We start from the raw sequence: 23,770 nt of genomic DNA, 5'->3' as shown, positions 1-23,770 counted from the left end.
CTCTCCAACCAAGCTTACTGGAAGTAAATTACTAAGTCAGTAGGGACCCTAAAATCTAAGGATTAATCCTAGAGGATCCATCACAGGTAATCTAAAGCTACTAAGAGAAAAAAGAAAGATAGACGCGGAATCACTGATGCTTCAATTTTAGCAACCTTTCCAGAGTAGTCGTAGTCGTTCATCAAATGTTTCTTCTATAAAATAGAAGCAGTATTCCAGTACTTTGTTTCCATATGCATTCTAGCAATGAATGTTGTTGTGCATCCGTAATTGCGGACTGCTAAGCGCTTCTTTCGTTCCTCATCTGATTCAATTACACTGACCATTCGGATAGCGGCTTTTTTTCTGCGATGTGCTCTGCAATTATTCGCTTTTTCAGCCTCCGCATCGGAGGATAATTCACATAATTTCGCATTGAAGATGTCATGGAGCGCACTTTTTCATGGCATTGATGTCTGTTGTTCTTGGCATTTCCTCGGATGATAATTATCGTCCGTCGTCGGTCTTTTATTCTCATCTGTTCTCACGTGGAATGCCTATAACTGGTTGTCATCATTGTCGTCGTCGTTTTCTGCAAATTGATGATAAATTGGCTCACATTCGGTGCCCTTAGATGGATATTTACTTGTTTATTGAGAGCGTAGAAAATAGACACGAACAAGTGAACGATGGTGGAAGACAACTGAATTGATGAGGCGGATATGATGGTGATATTCAAACTGACCCTCTCTAGGAAAAGCAGTAATGAAGGGATTCCATGATAGTCCAGCTCGCAATTAGGTTCAACCCATTGATTTCGTAGGGGAGTTTTAACGAGGTTATCAGGGAAAACACAAGTAGCTTCAACAACACCATCAAAACCAGCGTTCAGAATGCTCGGTGAACCCGAGAACTGTTTCTCCTTAATTCATTTGCGTGATGCGTGTTGCACAGTGACGAACTCTTTTGTACACCATAAGAGTCTTCTTTTTTCATCAATCCAGTCAGTCTCTATCACTGAACAGTAAGTTTTTACAGTTTTTCATTTTGTGTACTTCGAAATGACTTAGCACCCTCCAAAATAAGTTCCTGAAAAGTATACGGAAAGGTCAAAAAGACGTGAAGCACGGTGCAGCTGCGTAAGCGGTTGCGCTCGAAGCAGCGCTTTGGAGACAGCGGTTGGAATCAACGTCGGGCTATCGCGAACTACAGCGATGGCTGGTGCTGGCAGCGGTCCTTCCTCGATCTCAACCGCCACGCAACCGCTTACGCAACTACTCCGTGCTTGTAGTCGTTTTCACCCTACTGTACATCTTGTTCGCATAACAAACTCCACACTGGCTAGTAAGGATTTCCTATCGGGACCGATCGAGTGGTGTAGGAAGCTGGAGCATTCGGGATGGCCATGAAACTACTCCCAAAATCAGCCTTCAAGCATTCCTACCCTCGTGATACAATATCCTTATTCTCATGTTCACATCCGTTCAGGAATCTGACACGTACCTTTTTAGAAAATCCAAGATGAAGTCTTGGAACATTTTTAGTAGTGCACAAATACTAAAGTTAAAGGATAAGGAAAAAGTGTCTGGCGTTAATCAATCCACTTGGGACGCGCCCCCACGTTCACGTCAATTCAGAATCGTTTGAGGTTTACGAACGTGTAACTGGCCTATACAATGACTTCCGGTGGGTAGCCGATGTGTCAAGTCAGTGTTTTATCCTCCCAGACCTCGTACCAATTACCGACTCCTGAGAGATGGAGGGCTTGGTTGGCACTAGAGCAGACTCGAACCATCGACCGACCGAAGGTGTAGACACAGCGGAACTTCTTACCGACTGTGCTATACCCACCTTTAACACTAGAGATATCCCAAGTATTTGAACACTTCCAAAAGCAAAGTGTCAGAAATAAAAATGAGCATGAAAAAAGATGAACATGGCAAATCTTTGATTTCAATCCCACTATTGATTTCTGCAAGTAAACATCGGTCAAAAGACTGTAACGTCGGCGAAATTGCACTATCCGTATAGCACACATCAACGACACAATGAAGTCGTTGATTCGCGAGGATATCTGTGTGTTCTGATTTCTAGGTGATCTCTACAGGCTCTCTCCGTTGGCCATTCGTTAGATCTGTTTTATTTGTTTACTTTGTGAAAGAGATGTGTGAAACTCCGCAAATTTAGCAGTCCTGCAGCCAGTTCCTCTTCTTTTGTATGATATGAACTATGCGAAGAATTACGTACAATACAAAACTAGGGATGGCCAGGCGAAACGTCCTGAAGGTGAGATCGAAGTGGGACTATCGTGAATTGCAGCGATGAATGGTGCTAGCAAAGGTCCCCGTAGGTCCCAAAAGCTATGCTTTACAGTTTCTCCATTTTCAGCTTTCTTTATACTGTTTCCGCTCGACTACATTCAAAATTTCGTAAAACGGATTTTCCCCGCGTTTCCACATTTTGTTGAGATAATATTGTGGCAGCACATGTGGCTGGCAGCACTAAATAGCCTAAGTTTCATCCCCACTATTTCCACTCCTAAAATCCTTGCCCTTTCCCTCGATATGGATCGACACTTTACTTTATAGTCCAAAGATCTCTTAATCTGGCGAATAAATCCCCACGGAATCACCAAATAAGTGGCAGGTCGTGAGCGGAGGTGAAAATAGCTGGCTGATGCATGGGACGGCTGGCACCGCTGGCTAAGCATCAAGTTGGAGCTCTCCTCTATCCCTGAGAGGGGAGGAAAGGGAAGGCAGAAAATTTTTAATACTGGATTCTTTTTAGTGGTAGCACGTTTAATATTAATACATCATAATATTGGTATTTAGTAATAGCAGCTAACAAATAATCAGTAGTGTTGTAATTGTCATAAATTGCAGTAAAAACGCGAAAAACTGCAGTCAAAGGATTTGATGCCACATTTCACCCGACGAGGTGACTCTTTACACCGTTAAAAGTCATGAAATACACTTTCTGCTTTCGTTTTATCATTTCGACGGGTGTGAAGAGTTGACTGTCAGATGAAACAAACATTGAGATATCTGGTGTTGCTGAGACCACTGATTGCTCGATTTTTGTAAGGGATCTGCCCCATGCTGCCATTCTTACAAGCGGTCTGCGGCTCGAATCCTATCTTATGGTGGAAGTATGGCCAGAATCGAAAATTACATAGTACAAACACTATTATCACGGTCAGCTAGCACATCCTTCAACAAAATTACGCTGACGCTTTAAGTATTCTAAGAAATTTCTTCCGGTGTCACATGCACTTCACATCCCTCTACCCACCATCTCACACTAGTTTCATGACAGCAAATCCCAAGAGATAGAAGTAACAACACTTCTTTTTATTAACCGATCACAAATCTCCCCCGTGTTCTGTTTTTGTTTCAGGAAGGAACGAAGTGAACGGTTCCGTGAAGTAACTAGAGTCCTGAACAGAAACGCGTGTAGCCTGACATGGATCGGTTGTAGGCAGCTTGTGTTTTTTTTCACCTTTGCTGTATTCTCCGTAAGAATTCCATGCACACGCCAAAAGTTTCCTGTTCGGTTAATTACTTGTGAGGGAAGAAATTCAAAACTTCAATTTTCTGAAAAAGGAAAAATTGCCTCAAAATGTTTCTTGGAAAGATGTCCGCTTAGGATTCCTGCAATCCGAAACCATTTCAACTGTTTTCAGTGATTTCGTGGAACTTTTGAAAGAAAAAATCAAGGGCATTCCGCTGGATGTTCTAGTTGATTTGTTTCTATTTTTTATTTACTTATTCGAGAGCACTCACAGTAGTGCCAGACACAAGAACAAGGAAGAACAGTGCTCAATAGAATTTCGCTAGAATTTTGCAGATTTATGGGGAAAGTTGACCTTTTTTGCACATTCATGTGGTGTTTAGTTTGGTCATTCTCCTGCTACAAAAGCTTACAAATCCCCAGGCGGATTCTTTCCAACAATCCTAGAACGCTATAGTTCAACAACGGTTACCAGGGCTTGAACAAGGTTTGAGCGACCAACGTAAAGCAGAACGAACGCGTCTGTCAGCACTCGGGGCTATGGGGATCTCATGGGGAGAGCTTAGCAAGTTTTAGTAACCTTGAGCACCTCACCATTACTAGGAAAGAATAAAGGACAGTTAACCGGATATAAGGAGTTATAGAAATTTTAAAATAGTGAATAAATAAATAGGAATTCTGGGTAGTTGCTAAAAAAAAGAATAAAAACGGGGAAAACTAAAGGATCAACCCTGTGTTTGTCTTTGTGAAAAATATTCTAGTCTCTGAAACATGAAAGTTTAGGTATTCTGTTTAATTGCATAGTATATAATTACCTACTCTGTATTTACCTTCTTTGCTTCTTTTCTAGCTATACACGAACTCCATTATTATAAGTTACCATAAGTAAATTAACCGTTTTAAAATTTCAGTCGTATCGAATTATAGTTTCAACTACCATTTAAATTCTTAAAAATATCGTCTGCAGGAGTTTTTCTGGAAACCTTTTCAAAGAGACGCAATAGAACGTGTAGATATAACAAGAGTGGAGTGTACCTCGATTTTCACCGTCGAATTCCTCAGAAAAGCTCTCTGGACTGTTCTGTAACTTCATTTACTGGATTTTTCAATGATCTAGTTTCGAAAAATATTTTAGGGACCTTTATTGCCGACGGAATTCTTCTGTACACAGAGCAATTCCCTACTAGAGAAAAATTCTTCTAATCATCCCAGTTTCAAGCCTTGCATAAATTAAATTTAATCACAGATGGATTGGTGGTAGTGCTAAGTCCAATGTGATGGTGGTTATGGCGACTAAGAAAAAGCGAAGAAGAGGAAATGAGAGAAATGAAAGTTGAAAAGAAAATCAGAAGTGTGAGAAGAGAACTGCGCCCTCAGCCGCCTCACTTTGACTCATTGCCCGAGAAACGGTTCGCCCGGCCACAAACTACACCTTAGCAGACGCTGCAATGCGACTTCTATTCTCTTCTCGCTCCGACCTCCTCGTTTCACAAAAGCCACTGAGTGAATCATCCCTCAGATGACATTTCGGCTGCACTGCCCTCACGTTGTGCGCGCCGTTCACTTGTCCTTCGAAGGTGCGCCCAGCAAATTGGCGACCATCGGAGAAATCACCGGCTCTTTTTTTCTCGAGCAGCACTACTTCTTTTACACTGACCTGATTCCTCCCTATTATTCACTTGAGGCAACAAAAGTGCGTGTATACTCATTTCTAATGATTCAATGACTCTATTTTTTCGCTTATAACTTCAAAACAGCACTGAGTTCATGTGCACTTTATGTAAGTCGGTTTGCCGCGTTATTTATAGCGCGATGGGCCGCACCTCAGATGATTCCCGCAGTGGTTTTCTCGAGACTTCCGTTGGCAGTGCCCGCTTTATTTGTTCGAAATTGGTCGTTAAAATTATGCGGGGAGTTCCAGTATTATATGTAGGTGTACTGTAACATATAAGTATACTGACGTTGGTATACAGTTCTCATTACTTTTTCGTTGTAGAAAAATAATAACTCCATCAAGTCACTAAGAGAGCGACACTTGAAAAAAATTTTAAAAATGAAATATCAACAAAATAGTCAAACAAAGAACTAACAAAGAGCTTTGCGTTACTTCTATAGGTTTACTTCTTTAGCTTGCTTTAACTTTAGTTTATTACTTTACCACTCCTTTCCACCTTTAATTTATATATGCTATATTCGTGTGTTCAGCCAAATGAAGAAGTATTGACCTGTGCGAACAAAATAAAATTAAACAATAACTAATAGTAAATTAAATAAAATAGTCAGTAGAAGTAAAATTCGAAAATAATAATAACATAGTGCTATGGTACTACTAGAATATCCATATATTGAAAAAAAGTCCTCATTTTAATCTTATGTTTTTGCTGCCTATTCTGAATTTAACCCTCTCCCTATTTTTAGGTTCAATAAAGCTTTTTTGGCTTCACTTTTCACTTTTTCCTCAGCTGTCGAGAAACTATTTACGCGCTTTTTTCAACTAATCCATCTTGTTGCTACCGCTGGTTTTGTTGTAATTACTTGTGTTCCATGCGGACCTATAAATGCTGCAGCAAATTGCCAAAATGCGCACTGCCAATCCAACAGCGAGATGAACCACATCCAGACGTAAAGCGGAAACACCCCTTGAAAATAGGAGTTGTCCTTCTCTCTTTCTGCCCGCCAATGCTACAAGGAAACATATTGTAGGTGGTAAAATTCTCTTCTTTCTCTATTAGTGTTTGTGTAGATAATCTCTTTTATCTCTTTTCTGTTTTTTTTCTAAGCTTCTTTGATAGATTATCGGAGAAAAGAAAAATCTTGAAAAAGGGAAAATGATTATCTTTTCATTCCCGTCATACGTCTGGATTCCCGCTCTGGGCAACTTCATTCACCCTTTTATTCATCTGTTCATCTGCTTACCTATTTATTCATTCATTTTTTCGTTCATTCGCTCATTCACTCATTCACCCGATTGCTTCGTTCGTTCTCCCGTTCCTTCCACGAAGCCAAATAAGAACAGTGGAAATACATGTAATGAAAAAGAAACTAAAGCAAATCATCGAGAACTTCCCTATCCGTCGACTAACCCAGGAAAAAAATCAAATCGATGGATTGAATGCTTGAAGGCATCATCCCACGAATCTGAGGTGGTACGGATTTCAGGTGGAGTATTCGTATACGGCATAGTAGATCATGGAGAGGGGGGTGATCCCGTCCATTTCTTCCTAATTGCCGTAAAATACGGCCCGGAAGATACGGCTTCGGGAGTTCCGTCGCGCTATTTTCCACAAGGAGTTCGATTGGACCGCGCCAGCCTTGTGCACGCGCCGCATCTTCCGGGCCGTTTTTTACGGCAATTAGGAAGAAATGGACGGAATCACCCTCATCTCCATAATCTACTATCCCCTATAAGAATACTTCACCTGAAATCCGTACCACCTCAGATTCGTAGGGTAATTCCTTTAATGGTCACCACATCTCAAATAGAAGCCTTGTTGACAATTCATAAAATTTGCAATTGCCAGCATCACTGGTTTTGCTTGGATAGTGGTTATAATTGTTTCATAAGATTCAACTTTACGGATAATTAGAAAACATAGAACACCTATAAATATAGAACACCCACACCACTAACACCTACCTACCCACCTAGTCAAAAACTACATTGCTCCATAAATTCGTTCGAAGTCAACCTTCTTCGCTAAAATCCAGGATTTCCACCGCTGTAACAATGTTTCCGAGGCTTTCAATTGCTCGTCAGCTCGCTCTGTTATTACAAAACGTGAATTTAAAAAACATTGGTTGTTCCTCTATCTCCGAAATAACTGAATGTGGTTAAAAATTTCTACCACTTGCTAATTCACCTAATAATTTAGTCGACCTCGGTGGCGATTCGGGGATCATCAAGTGCGGAACTGGATGAAAGCACTACCTAAAAACCCAGAGATAAATTAGTGGATACTGATATTACTGAAAGCTGACGGACTGCTAGTTCAGTGTCTGAGGTTTTCCCTTATTCAGACCAGATTTGGGATTCACGAAATTTTCTAAAACCGACGGCTAGTCGACATAACCTCACATCTCCTACACTCCGTTCAGGACGGGCTGGGAATGCGTAATTGGCTCTGCTCGAACTAACGCAGTGAAGTTAACGGTTGCGATCGAGGTGGGACCTTTGCGAACTGCAGTGACGAGTGATGCTAGGAAGGGTGCTCACTCAATCCTAGCTGCTCCGCTCCGCCGCTTCGAGCGCAGCTGCTTACGCAACTGCGCCGAGTTTATACAAGTGCCGCAACCTTCAGATCGTTTTGACTTCACTATATTCCCGCACTATACGCGCTCATTTCTATATGCATACATTTCATTGTTTATCCCGTCCAAGCCCACAGGAAATGAATAAATAAATGAATAAATAAATAAATAAATAAATAGAGGAAAGAGCTCTGAGCAGTTCATGTTCAAGTCAGCTGCTTCCTTGCTTACAACGGATCTTTGAGCAAATCGCCTGGAAGTTCATCCATCGAATCCACTCAAAACGATCGAAACAATAAGAGAGCGTCACATGTCAGCGGCGGCGGCACTGGCCGCGCCGGCCCAAATAGCTAGTTGTAAAGGTTTTCGCTGAACGTCACACACGCACATTGTTTTGACGGTTCTAATCGCAAGTTGACGCGAAATCTGATCCCTTTTCCTGGATGTCATCCTGTTGTTTCCCCTGAGAAGAAAAAACCTATTTAGCGTATAGATTACTTGGAACCTATGTTCGGCTTTGCTTCTTCTGGCACCTCCATTGCATCCAACCTCGACATAAATTAGTTCTGGCCTAGGCATATGGGAGAAGCAACGGAAAAGAGTATTCATTCAATTTTTCACAGTTTCAAAGAGGTTTTGATTTTTTGTTAGAGGCTTTCACCGGTTTTGAGGTGGATCTGATTGGGATCCGAGAAATTCTTGCCTTAAATTCAATTCGACCTTCTTTGAATCTTGGCATCGACAAACAATCTTGGTTCTGCTTAAAAAGTGGTATACTCGCCAGTATTTCACTTCAGAGTTGTTTCCTTGGTGGTCCATGTGTGGATCCACTCGAAAGAACTCACGAAAAATCAAGACTGATTTGTTATAATTGATTTTTGAGATCATGGCCATAAAATGCGTGGTGAGGAGGTTCTCGTTGGCACTCTATTGCAACTCTCGTCGATCCATCGTCTTTTACAACATAGGAGCATCTTGTAACTTTCAGTGAACTGCACCTAAAAATTAGAAGATCAGCTAGTGGATAACGCTATCCTCTCTTCGGTTTATTACTTCTCAGCAAAAGACCCATTAAGAATTTGGAACTGATTTCGTTGTTCCTTGCCTAATTGAAGAAAAGTACATTTTTCATAAATTTTCATCGAGCGCTCATTCTCTTTAAAATAGGATATTTTTCGAGGACGACAAAATTCGATGAGATGAAAAATGTTGCGGAAGATTAGTGGCTGGTGGTGGAGTTTTTTTTGAGAAGTTAGTAGAAACCCGAACGACTAAAATTCGGGTGACTAGAGAAAAGCTTAGTCATTTTTTGACCTACGGTAGAGGACAGAATTTTCCCAACTTTTCTCATATAAAAAAGTTAAGCGATTTTATCCTTTTTCTCCTTCTCCCTTATTCTTTGTTCTTTTTCTCAACTTTTCCCCTATGTATGTATTTTTTCCTTGTGATTATATTTAGTAAAAATGATCGGACATGACGTAAGAAAATAATATAATCGATTGTCTAATAATATACTATAATATGTAGTGTATACTTATAGCATATTTATAATATATAACATAATATGTGTGATAATGTAATATAATATAACTGTATTAATGTACCCCCTTTGGGAAAAAGTAAAAATGTCGAAACTTTGCAGTTTCAAACAATTTGTGCCAAAAATTAAATGAAAAGAGTAGCCAAAGTTCTGCTGTGAACAAATCTTCGCTCCGCAATATTTTCCATCGAGTTTCCTTGCGCACCGAAAAACATCCGCCTAAGGCGCGTCACAGTGCAGCGAAAGGATTCGGAATGAGTTTGTTCAGCTGCACGGCATGGCCGTGGCGGCCAGCTTCATCCGCTTGAGAGACGTTCGGATGAAGGTCACCGCCGCCCGGCGGGTGCTCGTTGCCTCGCGCTTCGCCATTGTTAATTTCCTCTCTTGCCCTCATCTCGAGTAAGTGCGTTTTCGACAAATCTTCGCTCCGCAATAAAAATGGTAGGACGCTGAGGAGTTCGCTCATTTTCTTTCAATTAAATGCTCTGTTGTCCTTTGCTCCGTACATCCGTATCATCCTGAAAGTGAAGATTCTAACACGAAAACGTACCGGTTTCTCTCCGGCACCACGCCCTCTTCCATCGCATTTTTGTTCGCCTCATTTCACGCTTCGCCAACTCCACAGCATCAGCAATTATCTCCGTCGATAATGCCATTTTTATGCTGGGAACACTGTCCATTACGTGTCTTCGTTTTTAGGTCAGAGCAGAATTCATTGTAGAGTGCCCACGAATGGCCGAGGAGGCGAAAGAAGAGTTCCTCGAGTTCGAAACGGTTTGTTTAAAGTGATATACGGTCATTATTAGCATTATATTCAGTCATTACATAGCACGAACATCATAGAAATATTATTATTGAATTATCTTACTTTTTTTTAAAATAATAGTGTGGCTATTTCAACAATTGCTCGTTTTATTCATTATGTGGTGCAATTAGAATTTTAGTTGGATAAAATTAGATGGATATATTAGCAGGGAACTTAGGTTTATTGGTTTTGTCTGCATGATACTTTTTGGATATTTCTTAACTTCCTCAAATTCTGAGAAAAAATAGACATTTTCCAATCTTACGCATGTATTTAGTGTCGATTTTACCCGAATTCTCAGTTCTGAAAAGTCTAGAGCAGTCATGTCTACACTTTTCAAATGCCATGATTGTACGAACACTTTTATAGATTCAACTAAAAACCATACGGTTCGCTTCAATTATGCATGACAAAATAATCTAGACGAAAACAAACTAAAAAGGAAGTCGAATAAAATCTTCAGTATTCTCTGGTTGTTTCTGCCTTCACAAATTTCTCGATATTTGTTTTTCCTTCCACTCTATGGCTCATTCATTCTTTTATTAATTCAATATCTTTGTAAAAATTACATATCGCATGCTTTTTTTCATTTATTTGTTTACTTCATTCAATGGCGATAATTATTTGGGAATTGTGAAAAGTCAGGAAAAAGTATTCATCTGACTATTTTCGTGCACTGAACACACTTCAAAGTTCGCAATTAACTTACGGCTGAAAATCTACTTAAATCAGAAGCAATACATGATGGAAAAAAAAACTTCCATACGATGCGGCTTCCGTGGTCGAAACATATAATTGTCACATATAATTGATATGGATTTTGGATTGTGCATGCTGCGTCGCCTTCTCTTTTCTTTCACTTTCTCCTTTCCATATTTTTCAAGTCGTTTTTGCGATATTTCCCAGGGAAACAATTAGAACATTGTTTCCGTACCGCTTTGTAAACAACGTATCTCAATGGATTGCAGCAAAGGAGTTTGATAATAACAAAACTGACTGATTGTAGTCAACTCGTGCTCAAGTGGATTCTGTTGCAGAGAACTTACTAGCGATTTGTAAATTTAATTATAGTTTGCAAGCAAGCATAAACACCTGCTTGCTGTTAAAAATCCAACGAAAAGTTTTTTTTTTCAAATTTCAAATAACATGGTGAGTTATCATATTCTCAATAAAAGATCAATGAAAGGAATGAGAGAAGGACATTCTTAAGAATTTTCGATTGAAGTTTTGCATTAGATTCGTCTTTGGTTCCCTATTTTTTAATCTTCTTTATTTTCAGATATTTATTTTTAATTATTATTTTATTTTTGTTTGAGTTATTCGAGTATTCTGATTTTACTCAACAGTTAAAGTTACTTTTGCTTAATTTAATTATAATTAAGTGGTTAATTTTACTCAGCTCGTTGATTGCTGATTTCATCTAACAATATCCAAAAATATAATATTTGGGAAGTCCAAAAGAGATGTGGCGGAGATGGGATAGAATATGAATGGAACGAAACGGCAGACGATAACTTTTCGAAAACTAATGTTCGAAGTTAAATATGAAGCGAAATTATTGAGAACCGACAAATAGAGAAAGGACTTTTCTTCACTCTTTTTTTGTGCCGGGCTTATCCAAGAAAACAAGTTTATGATGCACAATGCTGGATACCGACCAGTCTATTCCTTCGTTATGGAAAAAAAATACAACCCAGATTCTTGTTTCAGTTTGTTACAGGGAAATGTTAATTTTGCAGGACTCGATTATCAAAATTCCAGAATAGGCAAACTGATTCCAAGAGAGATATTTGGATATTTGTAGTTTTGGAAATATTCCAAAGACATGAGATATCTACATATTCTTTGGTCCCCAATTTGGATTTGGTCCCTTTTAGTCAACTATTCCTGCCAAACAAATTCTCTAGGAGACTTCAGAATTCTTCAAGAGTGTAGCTAACTTTCAACGGTTATTTTCTTTATAAACTCATTAAAATATGCAATATCACTGACTACACATTTACTGGTTTTGGTAATTAACTATGGATTTTGGCAAACGTTACTTTACGGCTGCTACAACCTAATAGCAGTAAAATAAAAGTCGAAAAACCGCTAGTGGTGGTCATTCGACGCCCGCAAAAGACCGGATCACGACAGAATTGTCACATTGGTTGGTCGGATGGCCTTGAATTGAGCTGCGCTTCACTGAAATATGTTGTAACCTATGCCAGCATTTTAATCTATACCTATACCGGGCTCCTGCAGTAATACTGCGGGAGGTGATGAAAAATTTCTAAGGACATTCCACGAATAATAATGTTTTTAAAGGGCACCGGAATAGTACATACTTTTCGCCACAGACATGCTGATTTTGAAGAAGGGGAACTGAAAGGCTACCAGAACAATGGAACTGAAAATAAGAAAACTGGAGAAAGTGCATTTTAGGCTATGAATATCTTACTTTATATTTTATTAATATTTTAATTTTAATGTTTTATTTTATTAACTTTATTCTGAAAATAACGGAAGTATAGAATATCGCATTATTTTGTAACGATTCAGCACAGACAGGATGGCCCAAAAGTAGTATTCAGTAGATATGCAATTAACATAAAAAAAGAGTTCTCCACGAGGATGTAGGAAATAAAAAAGATGTTCAAGAAATAAAAATTTTCACCATAATAAATTAAGATTTCAACTAATTTTAACCTTTTAACGACACTAAATTTTATGAGGAATAAAAGAATTTCAAAAAAAGGTTCCCTCCATGGCCTTATTGGATGCTCGAAGGCCTTTTTCTGCTGTTCCCGATAATGTTAGTACCCTCTTTCAGCGCTCCAAGCGCACTTCTCTGACTCTTTTAATATTTCAACATTTTTTATCGGTTTTTGTGAACTCTTGTTCTAAAATGAACCATTCCTGGAATTCCATTGGGTTGAAATCGAATGAACTTGAAGGTTTTTACTTCTCTCTCGCACCTCAATGACTACAACACATTTTTTACGTTCTTACGTGATGAACCCAGAAATTAACTTTTAGGTTTTGCAAAAAAAAAGGCACTGCATACTACGCGCAGAGTTCAATAAGGAAATGTTTAAAAAATTACTGAATTAACGTAAGAACCAGCTAAAATTTTTCCCTCAAGATAGAGAACATTTGTGATAGGAGTTTTTACGCATCCTATGTATGTATTTAGTTCAATGCCTATCTTCGGATTGTTCCAAAATGTAAGAATCCTTTTTATTTAAGTCTTAGAATCCCTAGAACGAACATATTTCAATAAATAAACATGTCGCATCAAAGTACATCTTTTTTCATCAATAAATTGTCGTGGGACTTGTTCACTTCATGCTTGAAATTTGCTTCGCAAGGGAACTATTAACAATGGAAATAGACGTACATGTGGGGCTGAATGTGGTCGAACGGATGCAACTTTTTGGAATAGGGTTAGAAAGACAGGCAGACAGTGCTCAGAGAAGAGAGAGCATGTATCGAACAGAGAGAGAACATGTGTGTGCTTCGCAGCAGACGCGTCGCGCTCCGCTGGTTGAACACAATTGGTGCTGACTCTAAATCAGTCCGTTTAATGCACCAATTGCTTTTTTGAAAAAGTCGGAAGAATTCCCAAGCGAACAAACCGTACCACGGTTCCACACTAGATCGTGGGAAACTTGAGGCTTGGAAAGAAAATAGTGATCAGCAGAAGCAGCGGTCTTATTAAGTGGATCTTTTTTTTTGGAATAGATTCTTTTTAATTATTTAAATTAACTAATTGAATTAACTCTTTAACAGTAACAAAAAACCAAGCTAAATTATTTTCCTCTACAAGGTTTTCCTTAGAATTAGTTATTATCCTGAGTTATTTTCTCTAATTACTAAGTACCCATCGAGTTCTGCCTGAATAATTGTAATTGTAAATCTGTGAAATAGCAAAAATAAATAACAATAATAATAGTAGACAATGATGGGTACGAAAAAGGACAATATCATAAACTATAAATTGCAATTATAATTATGCTTGCATAATTTTTACATTATATGATGTAAAACTGCAGGATTGCAGCTTTTTTTAATTCTAAAGTAGAATGTGTAAATGAAATTCTAAATTTGATTTACACAATTTACTTTTAAAAACACATATCACAATTTACTTTTAAAAACATCGGAGGACGGTATTCTGGAATTTTGCTCTTCTGCCTTCTTTTCTATTCAACTCAAATTTTCAGGCTATGCGGGATTTCTCGACGATGTTCCCGTCCATTTCGCATGCCGAAATTGAACGTGTGCTGAGGTCGAACGACGGCGATGTGGCCAGAACGGTCGATGATCTATTGCTGATCTCCTTGGAGGTATCACTAATTGTTTTGTTTTGCCTACTTTCCACCATACATTCCATTTCCATTCTGCTTAATGATATTTTTTTTTTAATTTTATCACTCACACAGATGTAATATGCTGTTTTGATAAATAATTCCATCACCCACGTTACCACGTTCCGTTTCCCAATGGGTGTAAGGAGTTGCATCGTTGGATGAACTGAGGCCTCAGATTCCTAGATTTGTAGGAGACATTTTGTGTTTCCGCTATTTTTCTTGACGACCACGTCCCGAGTGCAACCTCCTAGTGGAGAAAACATGACATCGATATTGCACCGAATGCTGTTTTTATTGGATGGTGAGGGAAGAGGCGGAAGTACTTCCTTCAATGGATGGATATCTCTCTTGATTCCGAATTCCGGATGATTTCATCGCGATGGAAGTTGCGATTCGATCGATTTCTACTTAAGAGAATAACATGCAGCATTAAGCGTTTTTCTCGAGAACCAGTTCAGAATTAATTTTTGACCACAATATTTGAAACGGGGCGGATAACTGGTACCAGAGTCGTCTGGAGGGGGAGGGGGGTAAAAGCACTAAACTGACCATCGGTTGACCCCTGCAATTCATTGTTTAGGGCAAAACGCGTTCCAAAAACCTCAACAATTATGAATTGCAGAAAAACGCGCTGGCGCATCCCAGGTGGATTGATACGCCAGAGACTGTATCCCTCTTTTCAGACGACGCAGATTTCAACGACAGCCTCTACATCGTTCCGAAGCCAAAGTGCACCATCTGCTGCTGCAAAAGTGAGTTGGTATATGGCTTCGCCGGCAAATTTCTATGCGTCCCATGATGAGTCACCCATTCGTGACTCCTGTTTGTGATCCTTTTAATGTTCTCTGTACTTTCCTTTTGAATCCTTCTAAATACGGCGAGGAGATACGCATCTTAGGACCTAGAAATTTTTACAAGGGAGGAAAAAAGTTTTCTGGGAAAGAAAATCTAACATAAACTACCTCTATGTCTACATTTATATATTTCGCTGTTAAAATAACATTTCAAAAAGTCTTTGTAGAAACCTATCTGACACATGCACTCGACGCCGGAGATGTTCAACCGAGTTGACGCGACGCGTAGGTGAAGAGGGCGAACGCTACTTCTCCTCGAATCCTATAAGCGTCTAGAATGGCGCTTTGGATTGGCGTGGGCGTCGGAGAAGCACGGGACGCCCATCTTCTTTGCCGCATCTACGCGGGCGACAGCCCGGTTGAACAGATTCGGTGGCAAGCGTAAATTCGTGTTCAGGTCACAGTCATATAAAAACATGGAAGTTTACTGTGAGGGGAGAGGAAGCCAGAGGGAATGGAGAGAGATAAGGGCAATCCACATTCGCACCCTCGAAAAATCGATGGAACATTCAGAAATACAATTGTTGATGACCTCATTATTTCATTCAGGCAGTGCATTTCGCATCTTCTGCTCGACGATCAGCTGATGACGCTTCACCTTCGATGAGGGCTGGGAAAATATTGAGGTAGGCCATCCTCGTTTTACGATCCCAAGAAATCGATCTCAGAAACCTGCGCCCCGTCTCTATACGCAGTACCTTCAGTTATGATCTGATTCCACGTGCTCAATATTTAACTTTCTCCTCACTTTCTTATACATTTTATTTGTATGTGATTTTTTTGTGTTGGTTGTCAAAGTTTCGAAATGGCGATGGGATGAACATCACCAGCATGTTTTTGTTTGTCCCATAGCGCGAATGTACTTGCCAGAACTTTTTTCTCTGTGAAAAGCGATGTCGGCTTCTCGTTTTATGATCATAGCCATCGCACAACATGATGAACGACTAGGATTAGGAATCCCGTGACTAGACATATGCAAAGATGCGGTCAGCGACAAACAAATGTTAGGAAATGTAGGGTCTTAGTGAAGGAGAACGAATTCATTAAAGGCAGCATAACGCGAATCGGACGAGGTCAGGGAATCCGCTGGAAAAACTGGAGATGAGGTTGTTTTGTTGAGGTTGTCGATTGCGGCGTCCGAGGTGGTTCCGCTCTCCAGCATTTTAAGTCTTCGTAAAAGACGGTGGTGGAAGACGACGTGTTTTTTTGACGAGAATGAAGGGACCGGAACATGCACGTAGATGTGCGTCCTAGCATACCTCTTAGGAACTAAAGTGGTTCCCACGCCGTTTTTTTTTATGACGAGCAGGGAGAGATGAGCGGAACCACCCCGAATCCTACAATCTACACTCCCATCTCTAACTTTTGCTGCGGATTCCCGCACCACATCAGATTCGTGGTATGCTGCCTTAAGAGGTGCTCTACGCTCGCCCAGCGGTGGGAGATAATGGATAAGACGTTCCACGTTCATCAATTTCCATGGGAAAAATCAGTGCATTTCGCGTCGGTTCACATTCGTGGCGGTTATTAATCGATTATTGATTATTTTGAAGAAGACAACTTACAGATGTAAAGCTCTTCATTAAGTCAGAGTAATTCTAAAAGTAAAAGTCATAAAGTCACTGACGTATCAGTCCACGTGGGATGCGCCAACGCATAAATCTGGTGCCCAATTTATTTATAACTTTATTAATTAATAGAAATTAAAAGTAATACATCAATATTTAGATAGATTTGTTATTATTAGATTATTGTATTTATTATTGTTATTGTATATTTTGATTTGTTTAGGCTTGTATTATTAATTATTAACTACTTGAACTTGAAACTTGCAACCAAACCTGTACCTCTCTGACTCCGGCAAGAGATCCGGTACCTCATCCGGTGAGCGATGAGCGTTTAGTAACCGCGGACATGCTTTAAAATTGATCAAACCATATTGGTACAGATTGAGGGCGTGGCGTAGTCGGTAATAGGTTAGGCCGTGACTACATGGTCAATGGTTCGAATCCGCCGTAGTGCTCCCTCCGGGTTGATAGATTGGTAGGCAGACTTGTCTCGGCGAGTCGCTCCGGCAATTAATCGTATAGGTTAGACGCACATAAACCTCAAACGATTCTCAGGGCTACTATTAGCGGCGGAACTCTAACAACTGGTGGTCCGCTAACATTAGGATTTTGCGGCTACCAAGGCTCTGAAGAAAGCGACGACTCCGAAACGTTACCCAGAATAAAGATCAATTACAATCTTGGTTCCGCTCAAGAAATAGTACACAATTCTCAGAACGATCATCATACGGCTGACGCATCCAGAGAGATTGATGAACTCCGTGTGCTTTATCCGTCATCCTTCAGTTTTCACGTGTGAATACAACCGTATTCCCGTATTAAAAACGTGGAAAAATGAGAATAAAAGGATTTTTGAAGTTATAGGGTTTCGAAATTCGAGTGATATATTGCTTGGGAATAAAATGTATGCTCATCAGTATGTTAACATGCTTCATTCTATGATTTTAACAACTGATTCCCTTATTCGCGCCATCTTAAGTACTTCCAGGGTTTTTCAGGGTTTCTCGACTCAGCGCAGATGATGTGGTGAGGGAACGTGCTCGTATCGAGAAAATGAAAAGAGAGAACGAACGACGACTGGACGTCGTATGCGATGAGAAGGAAGCTAGGTTCGGTTTTCGCATGGAACAACGTTTCAAGCCATTGACAAAAAAAACGTCTCAAAAAACTAGAGAAAAAAAGAAAAATAATCGCTGAAAAGTGTACGGCTCAACGGTGAGCCGCGCTGTCGTCAGAAGACTAGAAAAAGTCATCATCTAACATTACGGGTCTACCATACCGTTCTGATGGATCAGCAACATTGGTTGGGAACGCAGCGGCTCAGGTATCACCATTTCAGGTGCTGTTAAAAGTCTAGTATCCATATGACAAACTTTTTTGAAGTCGATCCTAATTCTTTTGTTACCTCAACTTTCAAGTTTCAGTATGCAAATTTGTCAGTAATCGATTCCGCAAAGTGTTAGCTCCCTAGCGACAGACTATGACCTCGGAAATTTTTGTTCTCACCTGATGTTCTCAGATTCCAGACTGCTCGAGGATGAACAACTCGCGTTGCTGATGCAAAACAAGGAATTTATTCGTTGGCTACGAAGGGAACAGTTTCGTAAGTGTAATTTCAATCTAAAATGTGAATTTTTGTAGCAAATTTTGTTTTAAATGCGCTATTAATGGCCCTTTTTCTTCCAAATATCTCCTGAAATGGAGTTTCTGCAGAAAAAAACCTGACCTGTGACATAAACAGTTGTGTTCGAAGCGTCGCTGTTCTGAAAGGTTCTCGCAGGTGATTGTAAGCTTACCGTCGCGGTGCATCTAGTCTATTCTGGTCAAAACAACATTAAGCTCGCTTCAGCTGCGTAAGCGGCTGGGCTTGAGGCGTTGCGAGCGGAGCGTAGCGGTTAGGATCGAGAGGGGACCTTTACTAACACCACTCATCTTTCCCCCACCCCTCACCCGTTCGATATCGATCAGTTGGGTGCGTGTTTTCACCAGCGTTGGTGGACCTCTGTAGACAGCTTGAGTTATTTTAGTGCGACTACAATTACGATTTAATCCTGGTCATGCACAGTAAAAGGATGGAAACCTACTTTTAAGAAAACGAGAAAAAAAAGGACCTCGGAGAACCTAATGGCATACTGCATTATTGATTATCACACCACCGACTTGCGGAAACCTTCGGCCCCCATCGGGGATTTATAGTCCAACAAATCCAACAATGAAGACATTTGAGTTGTTCTTCGGACCCGTTTCGGGTTCATCCCTGATCAGCCAGAATTCAGTGATCGTTATACTATCTGATTGTTGTGCAGTTTGCTGCGTTACTGAGCTGATTCGCATGATTGGTAGAGAATGGTTGACGAATATTCTTGCCAAGAGCCAGAGTAAACTGTACTTGAAACCTACAGTGTCGGAGTTTAAAAAAACAAAAATATTGGCCTCATTTAGCATTGCTTAATATCAAACCCAGCAGTAAATATCGATGCGTCATTCCTCTGTGTAATTTTGTGCCGCAGAGTTTTCATGGTTGATTTTTAAAAATGCATCTCAAATACGGGGCTTAGTCCCTACATGAACACTTGATCGCGAAAGTGTAGGTACCTCCGAAAGTCCAATTTTTCCAGGAAGCCTCTTCTTCTAATTCTTAATCTTTCGGTTAACAATGACCTAACGTGGCATTTACAGCTTACATGTCGTCTTCTTCGCACACAACAAAACCACAAAGGAAGCGGAGCTCACATGGAAAAGATCATGGTGAGGTTGTGTCCGTGGGCTACAACTACTGAACTCCCACACCACATTAGCGGCAGTCATTTCAGGACCTCGAGTCCCGGAAGGTCCAGTGGTTGATGAGCTCATTATCAATGCCGAGCCAGATCTAAAGGACAGGCTGAAGAACGTGAGCAAAGGTGAATTAATCAATTACGATTTTTCACAAATAGGTATCCCTTCTTTCCCAAAAAAAAATCGGTCCTCATCCATATCCACGGCTCACAAAATGCAGAACAAACGTTACACTGCAGATAAGTAGAAAACCATAGAATTAACTTTTTTTCAGTCTCAAAGGAACGTCTCCTGCAACTTGCCGCTCGTTTCCGACGAAGCAATGACGCTCATCTTAATGCTTTCTAAATAACTATTTCATCCGTATTTTGATGAAAAACACTTCATATCAATGAATTTCTGCACAGATTCTTTCCACATAACACTGGAGACAATTAGAAAACTTTAGAATTGACCACTCCGGAAAAGTAAGCATGAAAAAAAAACTGTCGTGTAGTAATAAAACAGAACAAATGTTGAGATCTATACAAGTTTATTTCTCCTAACAAAACATAAATCCAAATAAGCCTACTCAAATTTTTAACTTGATTGGTTCTTTACTAAATCTGTAGCAGTGATTTCGTTTATCCTCAACACAGTCATTTCCTCAGTTAGCCCTGAAATGGATAACAGATTGGAGAACCGTCAGATCTAGATTCCCAACATGCCTAAACTTACAGTTTATCGCCTTGATGTGTTTGTGGTTGTTTCGGTCATATTTTAATTCCGGATAAGTGGTTGTCTTCTCCACTACTGTCGCCTCCACTGTGACTGAGTCTAACAGCGGTCGTCCGAAAACGGAAAACTTGCTGCCTCCAACCATCAGCACCTTAAAATCCAACTAGTTACTTTCTGTAAACCTGGAAAAATATGGATGCAAAGAAAGAAATGGGTTCATCTTGAAATTATTTCACTGAATTATCTCACTTTCGTCAATGTTAGGTTGCTATTGAGATGTACAAACAGGAGATCTGCTTACTCTTAAAAACTTAAAGCCATCACCTCACGAATCTGAGGTGGTCCGGATTTGAGGTGGAGTATTCGTATACAGGATCGCAAATTATGGAGAGAGGGGTGATCCCGTCCATTTCTTCCTAATTGCAGTAAAAAAACGGCCCGTGCGATACGGCTTGGGGCGTTCCGGCGCGCTATTTTCTACAAGGAGTTTGATTGGAGCCCGCCAGCCGTGTGCACACGCCGCATCTTCCGGGCCTTTTTTTAGGGCAATTAGGAAGAAATGGACAGAATCACTCCCCTCTCCATAATCTACTATCCCGCATAAGAATACTCCACCTGAAATCCGTACCACTTCAGATTTGTGGGATGATGCCTTTGAGATATTTTTTCCAAAACAAACCGCCCGCCTGTTAACCTTTCGAAACCATTGGAATGTATGACTTAGTATTCAACTACAAAATAATGGCCCCTCCGCTTGAAAATATACTTTCAATATTGCATCTTCTACACAGGAGCAAAAGCCACTGCCTGGACTGAGTCAGCATATACTTCTCTGCAGCCTGCCCAGAAGCACATCAGCAGCTTTCTTTCTTCCACATGATACACAACCAATCATTTTCAAGACGAGTATATGAATCCAGCGTTACAAAGATATTTGTGTCTTAAGTCAGAAATAGATGCATAATGATTCTGAAAGTGTCCACCTTTTCCAGTTTGATTCTCTCTCCAAGAACTAGTGGTAGACTTCCTCTCAATGCAATAAGATCATTTTGACCAACTTTCCACTGGCGACCATTTACATACACCACGGCAAATAGTCGATTTGCTGGATCGGCAACCTCAGAAGCTATAGTCGAACAAACCTTTAAAAAGGAACTCATGAATCCAGAGTAAAGCAAGCTGATCGTCTTCAACCACTTTATTGCAAAGCATGGAATGACTTCTCTGTAATTCTTGGTCAGCAGTGAGAAGAGTGCTCGTACAAATAAAAGCTCGAACCCTTGAAGGAGGCGCAGTGAAATTACGAGATCACTATACTCAAGAAATTCCACGTTCAATTCAGAACTAGCTTTGAAGGTAGAACACGAAATATGCGCGATCCATGAAAAAAGAACAAGAAACCCCGAATGCTAAAGAGAAGTAACCAGAACATGCTTTCAAATACCCACCTGCTTTTGTGCGCTTTCATCAAGAATCTCCGCGCGCGTAGCCAGCCGACGTGCGAGAATCCGAGTTAGAGGTATCCGAAACATTTCTGGAGAAAATAAATCTGCTGTCCTGAAGAGAATAAGGTGGCGGGTATAGATACAAATATATAGATAGGCAAAGGACGCAACCATGTATTTTATATAGAACAATTCAGAGTAAAGTAATTTTATTGGGGAAGACACAACATGCACTCGGACAAGTCAAGCTTTTTTGAAGCAACTTTCTGCTACCCCACTCGTGTCAAGATGAATCTGTTCAGCTAGACGGGCAAAAGTAACGCGTTCTTCTTCGCTTAATGCTCCCAGTAACTGATCCACTTCTCCACCAATACCTAGCACCTGCAATTTTACCAACGTTGGAAGTAAACCCGGTTAGCACACATAGTAAAAGCTGAGAGTCTCCATTTACCAAAAGTTTCCTATTTATCTCCTCTTCGTCCAGAAGGTAGTCATCAATCGTATCCTTCACAACCTCTTGTAGATACTGGTCCTCCTTACTTTGAAAAGGATTGCTCACTCCTACTTCGTCGTCATCGGAATCCAGAGGGTCCCCTTCTTCGGCAGAAGCTCCACTCGCACCTGCTCCTTTAATGAGTATATGAAAAGTAATTAGTAAAATAGTTGTTCACTGGACTGGACCGTAGGTAGAAAACACTTGGTCGGTTACAGTTTCAGAGAGACCGACTACTAGAATAAAAATGCTCCCTGCAACCAAAGACCAACTTGTGATTCGTATTTTGGTCAGAAAACAACAAAAAGGGTTCATATCCACCTCCAGCAGTAGCAGGTAAGAAGTGTATCTTCTAACCGGTTTTGTAAATACTAGAAGCTACATTAAATTCCCAAAATGAACAAAAAACAAGCGAAACCCGGCAAAGTTGAAAATCTCAACAGAGTCGAAAGTTACAACATTCGAATGGTGACATTGCGAAACATAAAGAGATATTAGAATATTTCTTACTTACTGCATGCCTATATAGTATGCCTAGTAGAATAGATATTTCGTTGAGGCCACAAACACGATAAAATGCAGACAAATTGAGTTTGTTCATTCCCACCTATACTTTGCACTTTGTTTCACTGTACTGTTGGCCAATGTTTTTTTTTTCGTTCACATTGAGTAGCACTACCACTACCGACCGCTCCTCTATCGTTCAAGTTGCCAACGAGTACTGGACCAATCACCATGAAGTCAGAGTACGTTCTCTAAGATTTGAGCATTCCCACGCTCCTTATTCTTAAGAGAATTGCCATCTAACTTAAACTTCAATGGTTCACGACAATGCACTGTTCTACTGACCAAAAAACAAAGTCAAGGAAAGTCCTGAGGATTTCAATTTGTTCATACTTGAGTCTAATTACAAGATGTAATAAACATCTAACCCTCCGTTGCACATATACGTTGTACTCAAAATTTGAAAAATAAGAATATAGAACACGAAGAAACGAAACTAATGTAGTCAACAAAGCTACCGCAATAGGTCTTTTTTTTTCGGGCAAGCACAGAAGTACATAAATAATGTTAAAGCCTTAAAAAAAGTGTGGAAAACAGAAGAATACATACCTGGCATTTCATCAATTTCTCCGTTCAAATATTTATGCATTCGTTCTTCAAATGTATCCTGCTTCCGGCTCTCATTGGTTCCTTCAAACTGCTGCCCTTGTAGATGTTCTTTCACGCATTCCTTGTAAAAAGATTCAGAGCAACTAGAATGTTTCTCATTCCGGTAACATCTAAAAACTATTTCGTTGGAGAGTAGCAGAGTCATCTGATAAAGAAGTGAAGAATTTACCTCAGTGAACAGTAGTTAGCGTTACATCGCGGGCATTTGTATTGTTCTCGCTTTTCGGTTGAACAGAAGTCGCATCTGATCATTTAACCTGTCAAACTGAAATTTGTCGCGAAAAAAAAAACAAGGCAGATTACGAAGA

General features: G+C 40.0%; 2 protein-coding genes across 5 annotated transcripts; one reads left to right on the top strand and one right to left on the bottom strand.

The window, feature by feature from the left end:
* Positions 1-1,735: 1,735 nt before the first annotated feature.
* RB195_011130 (uncharacterized protein) lies at positions 1,736-19,982 on the top strand (the record flags this gene model as incomplete). Of its 2 annotated transcripts, XM_064192424.1 has the most annotated exons (11): positions 1,736-1,853; positions 2,167-2,276; positions 9,977-10,051; positions 14,288-14,410; positions 15,118-15,186; positions 15,838-15,914; positions 17,855-17,965; positions 18,383-18,459; positions 19,536-19,604; positions 19,670-19,759; positions 19,909-19,982. In XM_064192424.1, 11 exons carry the CDS (start codon positions 1,736-1,738, stop codon positions 19,980-19,982), a joined length of 993 nt encoding a protein of 330 aa, XP_064050007.1. The 2 variants fall into 2 exon arrangements, with proteins under 2 accessions (XP_064050007.1, XP_064050008.1); XM_064192425.1 differs by lacking the exons at positions 1,736-1,853; positions 2,167-2,276 and adding an exon at positions 9,555-9,620.
* Positions 19,983-20,213: 231 nt separating this feature from the next.
* Positions 20,214-23,714, bottom strand: RB195_011129 (uncharacterized protein; the record flags this gene model as incomplete). Of its 3 annotated transcripts, XM_064192423.1 has the most annotated exons (8): positions 20,214-20,290; positions 20,352-20,502; positions 21,335-21,493; positions 21,800-21,885; positions 22,060-22,177; positions 22,248-22,423; positions 23,403-23,572; positions 23,632-23,714. In XM_064192423.1, 8 exons carry the CDS (start codon positions 23,712-23,714, stop codon positions 20,214-20,216), a joined length of 1,020 nt encoding a protein of 339 aa, XP_064050005.1. The 3 variants fall into 3 exon arrangements, with proteins under 3 accessions (XP_064050005.1, XP_013299584.2, XP_064050006.1); XM_013444130.2 differs by lacking the exons at positions 22,060-22,177; positions 22,248-22,423; positions 23,403-23,572; positions 23,632-23,714 and having other exon boundaries at positions 21,800-21,883; XM_064192422.1 differs by lacking the exons at positions 20,214-20,290; positions 20,352-20,502; positions 21,335-21,493; positions 21,800-21,885 and having other exon boundaries at positions 22,040-22,177.
* Between the last annotated feature and the right edge of the window lie 56 nt (positions 23,715-23,770).

This window comes from Necator americanus, chromosome III, assembly GCF_031761385.1.
Source record: "Necator americanus strain Aroian chromosome III, whole genome shotgun sequence".
Taxonomy (NCBI): domain Eukaryota; kingdom Metazoa; phylum Nematoda; class Chromadorea; order Rhabditida; family Ancylostomatidae; genus Necator; species Necator americanus.
This window is presented reverse-complemented; position numbering and strand designations above follow the sequence as displayed.